We start from the raw sequence: 7,458 nt of genomic DNA, 5'->3' as shown, positions 1-7,458 counted from the left end.
AATTATCCCATATTGTGTTAGATACATCAAGAAATAGAAACCATCGCACTGCAAGAAAATTATTTGGTATAGACAACTTAGTAGGACAGAACTCAGAGCTGCCGAATTTTGTGTTTGTTTGGTCAGTGTTGAATGGATATTGTAAAAATAAGTAAGTAATGAATAATACGCAAGATATTTGTGAAACTGTTCAATTTGTTTGGATGCATTCACTAAATCAAATCAGTTTGCCCTAATTTCTTCAAAGTATTTTGTCCTATTTGACAATGTTTCCTCACTATATGCCTATTGAATGAAACTGATATTTTCTTTCAAAGTTGAACCATCTAAATTATGTGGATAACACAGAAAAAGCATTTTTGTAATATAATCTCTTTACTTTAAGTATTTTCACAGCACTATATGTCCGCGGCAGTCGGAACTTTGTGACGCTCGGCACACAGTCCGACCGAACGTTAATTCCACACGGACCAAAACAGTCTTCGGATTCAGTTGACGTGGAAGTAGATTTTCAGGATGGCAAATACTAAAATGGAAACTTCAGTCGATAGCGCGACTATATCTTCAAATTCAAATGTGCCTTCTCAGCCTAATAACCCACTGGCGAGGAAGCTGAATAAAATATTGGAGACCAGGCTGGATAATGACAAGGTATGCTGGAAGAAGTTTAGCTTCCTGCTAGGAGGCTAACTGCAGCTGCGCCTGCAATTTATCTTTTTATTAATGTTATATGCTCATGACAAGCATTACATACATGTGAGTAATTATCTTCGGGTTAATGTGGTCTTTCGGACGAATAAAACCCAACCGACAGGCTAACAATTGTATTTCAACTATTAGCATTAGCATTCCAGGTCATTTCTTTTGGTTATTTTATTTACTTAAGACATGAAGAATCCAGCACTGTGTGAAAGCACACATAAATCCCTGAATTCGAGCTACCATTTATTTATCTATTTGTTTTAATTTTTTTCTTTCTGTTCAATCCTTAATTTCTCAAAGCACTTTTAAGTTCGATGGATATTTTGTTTGATATGTTTTCAGGAAATGCTGGAAGCTCTGAAGGCGCTCTCTGTATTCTTCACCGAGAACAGTCTGCGCACCAGGAGAAATCTACGAGGTGACATAGAGCGGAGGAGTCTAACGATTAACGAGGAGTTTGCACGGATATTTAAAGAAGTTAAAGAGGTAACAGAATTCCAGTTTAAAAGCAAAAAAAAAAAAAAAAAAAAAAACATTCCCTTCCGTTTAGTTGTCTTCCCTTATTCCAGTGCTTCTCAATTATTTTCCGTTACGCCCCCCCCTAGCAAGAAGAAAACTATTCGCGCCCCCCACTCCCCACCGTGACTATCCATCTCTGCATAACATTTTTTCCTTATTAACATTTTTTTCTGAAAAAACTCGCGGCTTATCGGCGTGATTGGGATGTAACGTATTTAAGTGACGCGCTAATTTATTTGGCTTCATGCTGTCCGCTGCGAGCATTTTTAGACACAGCAAACACACCGGTCTTTCCTCTTCTCCAACTGTAGTCACAGTGAAGCCAAGCGCTAAATACGCTTCGTCATATTTCCTCTTCTTAGCTTTCGGTTGACTTTCTGTTGTCTCATTATCTTTGTCTCTCTCCGCTTTTCTTTTCATCGCTGTGAAAAACTTTTTCATGTTGGGGTTGTTGAATAACGGAGGCCATAGACAGAACGCAGTCGGAGCTTTTTGTTGACTTAACACTGCTGACCAAGGCAAACCTGTTGTCTTGTAAGTCGTAAAATGTTGCACTGTCGCAAACGTGACAGAAGTAACAATGAGAGCGCCACTGCCGCCTACTGTGCGCAATTACACTTTATACTAGTACGGCCAAAAAAAAGCCTGTTCCCCAGGATCACACGCCCCCCCAGGTATCGCATCGCGCCCCCCAAAGGGGGCCCGCCCCACTATTTGAGAAGCACTGCCTTATTCGTTCCCATGCGTTCCATGAGAACGACTTGTTTTGCTTCTATTACCATTTTCTACCCATGCAGGTAGACATTGCTGGACTTTTTATTTTCCTGGCTGTTTTTATCGTATATATATATATATATATATATATATATATATATATATATATATATATATATATATATAAATAAATAAAAAAAAATTCCCTTCTCACCCACCGCGGGTGGTTCTTATCCTCTGAGCTCGGGTCCTCTACCAGAGGCCTGGGAGCTTGAGAGTTCTGCGCAGTATCTTGGCTGTGCCAAGGACTGCACATTTCTGGACTGAGATGTCTGATGTTGTTCCTGGGATTTGTTGTAGCCACTGCTCCAGTTTGGGGTTACTGCCCCGAGGGCCCCGATGACCACAGGCACCACTGTGGTCTTCACCTTCCAGGCCCTCTCCAGTTCTTCCCTGAGGCCCTGGTATTTCTCCAGTTTCTCGTGCTCCTTTTTCCTGATGTTGCAATCACTTGGTATTGCTACATCTACCACAACGGCTTTCCTCTGTTGTTTATCCACTACGACAATGTCTGGTTGGTTCGCCATTACCATTTTGTCTGTCTGGATCTGGAAGTCCCACAGGATCTTAGCTCTGGCGTTCTCCACCACCTTTGGGGGTGTTTCCCACTTTGATCTCGGGGTTTCCAGTCCATATTCTGGACAGATGTTTCTGTACACTATGCCTGCCACTTGGTTATGTCGCTCCATGTACGCTTTCCCTGCCAGTATCTTGCACCCTGCTGTGATGTGCTGGACTGTCTCAGGGGCCTCCTTGCACAACCTACACCTTGGGTCTTGTCTGGTGTGGTAGATCTGGGCCTCTATTGCTCTGGTGTTTAGGGCCTGTTCCTGGGCGGCCAGGATGAGGGCCTCTGTGCCCAGCCATTGGTAGGATTTACTGATATCAGCCACTTGGGTTATTTGCTGGTGGTACATCCCATGTAGGGGCTTGTCCTCCCATGATGGTATCTCTGGCACCTCAACCTCCGTTCCCTGTTGTCTGAGACATTCACTGAGCACATTGTCTGTTGAGGCTTTGTCCCTGATGTATTTATGGATCTTAGTTGTTTCGTCCTGGACAGTGGTTCTCACACTCACTAGTCCTCTGCCTCCGTCCTTGCGGCTCGTGTACAGTCTCAGGGTGCTGGATTTGGGATGGAACCCTCCATGCATGGTTAGTAGCTTTCTAGTCTTAATATCTGTGGCTTTTATTTCCTCCTTTGGCCAGCTGATTATTCCAGCAGGGTATCTGATTACTGGCAGGGCATAGCTGTTTATCGCACTGATTTTGTTCTTGCCATTGAGCTGGCTTCTCAGGACTTGCCTTATTCGTTGAAATATATATAATATATATTATATATATATATATATATATATATATATATATATATATATATATATATATATATATATATATATATATATATATATATATATTTCTGGCACTAATCGAAATAAATACTCACAGGAATCATCATTTACTTATTGGTTAGTTCCATTGATTATAGGTCTGATCCTCATTTGAGTCAGTTGGTTTTTATTAACAAGGTTCGAGCACAGTCCAGAAAAGTATCAAAATTAATTTAATATTTTTCAAGTCAGGATAACTGTTAGGGTTAACACCTGTTAAACATACATTAACAAAGACAGAAAAGACAAAAGAGTTAGATTCTTTTTCACTCGCGAGGAGAACGGACAGAGATGTGCTTCAGTTACAATCTCCTACCGCTCTGAAGCACATTTTGTCTGCTCCTCTATTTTATTGTTTCTAGGATCCCTAATCACAAGGACGCTGTAGCTCTAAAGGGAGGGGGCAAACAGCTACAGCGTCAAATGTTATTCACTAACTAACACACAATCATTCTGTACTAGATAATGTCCTTCCAGGCACAAAGATAAATAAAATATGTAGTGATCTTAGCAATGATGGTTTTATTGGAGGCCAGCAACTCAACCGAAGCAGAGCTCTTCACCAAGAGGTAAACCTGCAGGAAGATTTTGTTTCTGCTCTCTGTCAGTGAGGCCTTCTGAGAAAAGAATCAGAGTAAATCAACAATACAAGAAACATTCTTAATTCTATAATGAGATTAACTTTAAGGAAAGCATCAATTAAAGATACATTATAAAGATCAATGAGAATAACAAATAATTGATTAATAATATCACAATTTCTCCAACATTTCCCCCCTGTTTATCAAATATTTGTTCTAATTCTCATATCCTTCCTAAACAGCCACTTCGAACAATTTTCAACTAGGAGTTAATATTTTTTCAAGAAAGCAAACACGTTTACACTCAAAGTTTATACTCAGTCCAAAACTTAGAATCAGGAAACACATCAAAAGAGTCCTCATCAGAGCTTTCTCTGTCAGACTCAGGATCTTTTACTAGTAAAGGATACATCGGCATCATCTGGTTCCCCATGGGCTAAATTGCTGTAGTGATGAGACTATTAAACAAAGAACGCAGGCAAGGAATACAACAGCATCCACACAAGGTTAGAATGGCAGCAAAGACAGCCATCAACACTAAAACAGAAGACACAAGGGTTCGGTTCTTTCCAAAAACATTCATCCAGTCGTCCCACCTGGAAGTATTCACTCCAGAGAACTCCTTCAGCTTACCATTAAGGGTACGGAGCCCCTCAATGGCCTTTGTCAGGCTGCCATCAGCCGCTGTGTTGTTGGGTAGAAAAGTGCAGCATCCTTCACCAAAGATTGCACACACTCCCCCTCGTTCAGCCAGCACCATGTCAAGTGCAATACGGTTCTGGAAAGCCATCAGTGATGTAGCGGCCAGCTGCTCATGCACCGCCTCGAAGCCTGCCTGTGTCCAGTTGCCCAGTTTTTGTACATTGTAATGGATGTAGTTGATTCTGTCAACGTTTTTGTTTAATGTACACCACCAACAAATTGTGGACTCAAATCCTGCTGCAATTTGGTCGGCCAATTTATACTCATCTGGTACACCACGGGGAACACCAATGGCATCGATGTATGTAGGATCATTGTTCCTCCAGGTCAGGTCTCGTTTCTGCAACTGACGCCACTGCTGAGGCACAACATCAGTTAAAGCATGAATTAAATGATCAGCAGTCATAGGATAAACAGAAACAGGCAATAATAAAGAAATTAATGCAGACATCCCTGTTACCTTCCTAGGTAATCTATTAAAAATTTTGTCACCACTGCACCACCACCAGACATCTGCACGAAAGACAGGGTTAAATTCATTGTTCACAGAGAGAACAGTCCAGTGTTAAAAACATCATTTGTCACATATCAAGTTTAATCTCTGTAGTTTGCCGACGTCATACTTGCCCAGGAGACTAAAACAATGATAACAGAACTAGGTGGAAAACACACCTGAATACTCATCCTCATTCTGTAAACAGTGCTACAAGAAATACATTTTCATTTATGACATGAATTGTTCCCAGATGAAAAACACAAAATAAAAACAAAGATATATTCGCTTGTTATTTTCATTAATGTGCAAGTCCGTTCTGCTCCTAAAGACACTACAGGGTTGTGGACAATCTTCACCAGTTTTGAGACGGAAAAACTATTTGGTTTAACCCCCTTTGTAACCTGGACTTTGCCCTGTAGGTCGGTGAGCGTCCTGAGCTTGCTTCCCAATTACTTTTGAAATTAAATTCCTTTTTGCAGTGTGTTAAATGTATCCAAGTTGGCTTTTCTGCTGCATCTGGGTTTTTAGTGAAATGTTCAATCCATTTAGAAAAGCATCAATTATTTATAAACAATACTTAACCAACAAAAAAGAAAGTGGATTATGGAAAAACTATACTATATTTATATTAGTTTTGTTGTCTGAGTGTTATATCCATCATTAGTAATGTACATTAATAATGTACATTGATAATGTATTAGGTAGTGTTGACATTCAGATGTCGATATCAGAAACTGCCACTGACACCCAAAAAAGACAAACATTATTGGCAGTGAATAGCCATGTTAGTTTTCAAATATCAGTCAAGAAAAACCTGTTAAGATTGATCTTTAATGTTTTAAATGTTCAGTTTGCACGAACCATGTATTCAGTAAGACAACCTATCATATTTGTTGTATTTATGAACACTTTTTCCAACCAGAATTTGTTATTCATTTTCTGTAGGAGCTTGAAAGTGTCCACGAGGATGTTCAGGCCATGAGCACATGCTGTGAGGAAATGACTAATAGATTAAAGGTATGAAAGTCCGATTTGTATTCTGTTTGTAGTTTTTACACATTTATTTTTATCACCATTGTGGGATAAGTACATGGTGAGACATCTTTGTGCAAAAACAATTACTGCTTTTGAGAAGGAATCATCGATCTGTAAATGTTTTAGCTGTGTAATGTTTTACTAATTAATTCATGATAGTGTTAACTTTTTCTGCTTTGCTGTGAATGTTCTGTAAACATTTTGTGCTTCTGCCAAGATCCTTTTGTAAAATATGTTTTTAATCCTGGTGAAATAATGGTAAATAATAAAAATAGTTATTATAACAACACACTTTCTTTTCAACAGGCTGCGAAAGAGCAAACTCAAGACCTCATTGTAAAAACTAACAAGCTGCAAGGAGAAAAGTGAGTTCATTGTTTTGCTACAAAATAAATAATATAACTTTCTTTTCATTGTATGCCTAAAGCTCCCACTTTGTTGGGAGCAGATTGTTAGGCAATAAAAGCAAAATTGTTCAGAGTATAAAATTTAAAGTTAAATAAGGGAACATAGTTAAAAGCAACACATTATGTAAATGATATGTTTAAAGTCAGTTAATTTATATGTTCAGACATATAAATCTTTCTGGTCTTTAATTTTAGAAATAATAGTCATTTTATAGATTTTATAGATCAGTAAATTTGGTCAAATTGGCAGTTTAAATATATGCCGGACTGACAGTGTAGCAGTTGCATAAATATTGAATTAAGTGAAAAGTATTCAACAAGGTATCATTATGTGTAATTGAGTTTAATTTGTCATCAAAAACCATATGTCAAAATCTGGATTTCATACTAAAACCCTATGACTATGGAAACAGAGAGTTATTCTTATTGTAAGTCACATATCAGCAAGTGTCAGAATCTTTTCTGATGGAAAATTCATTTTGGAATAACTTATTTCATCACATTTCATTGTCATTTCCATTACGTTTTTTTATTTTTATTGCAACATTCCATATATAATTAAAAGTAAAATTATTCAAGTAATTCATGTTGGAAAACTGATTTTTTTTTTTATTAATCACGCATCCAGTGATATATTTCAAGTGTTTGTTCCTGTTTATTTTGATGAATATGACTTATTTAGTCTTTCCAAATTTTGTCCTTTCATTAACTTTTTCCATTAATATGCTTGGCTATAGCACACTCTGAACAGCTAGCTTCTTTAGCCTCTAATGACTTTCTCTCCCTATGGAGTCTCTCAATGACTGATGGCCACCTGACAAGCCATTAGTTCTTCCTATTGTTGCATATAA

The 7,458-nt window shown here is 38.3% G+C and overlaps 1 protein-coding gene across 1 annotated transcript in view; it reads left to right on the top strand.

Annotated features, from left to right (window-relative positions):
- The first annotated feature begins 479 nt into the window (after window positions 1-479).
- The window catches only part of cog6 (component of oligomeric golgi complex 6), a 32,381-nt gene continuing 25,402 nt past the window's right edge, over window positions 480-7,458 (top strand). Inside the window, exons 1-4 of the mRNA XM_055028313.1 lie at window positions 480-651; window positions 1,045-1,188; window positions 6,111-6,182; window positions 6,507-6,565. Of these exons, the coding sequence (XP_054884288.1) occupies window positions 517-651; window positions 1,045-1,188; window positions 6,111-6,182; window positions 6,507-6,565 (410 nt within the window). The 5' untranslated portion in view covers window positions 480-516. The remainder of the gene's footprint in view (window positions 652-1,044; window positions 1,189-6,110; window positions 6,183-6,506; window positions 6,566-7,458) is intronic.

Source organism: Poeciliopsis prolifica, unplaced genomic scaffold (assembly GCF_027474105.1).
Source record: "Poeciliopsis prolifica strain line A6 unplaced genomic scaffold, Auburn_PproV2 SCAFFOLD004, whole genome shotgun sequence".
Classification (NCBI taxonomy): domain Eukaryota; kingdom Metazoa; phylum Chordata; class Actinopteri; order Cyprinodontiformes; family Poeciliidae; genus Poeciliopsis; species Poeciliopsis prolifica.
This window is presented reverse-complemented; position numbering and strand designations above follow the sequence as displayed.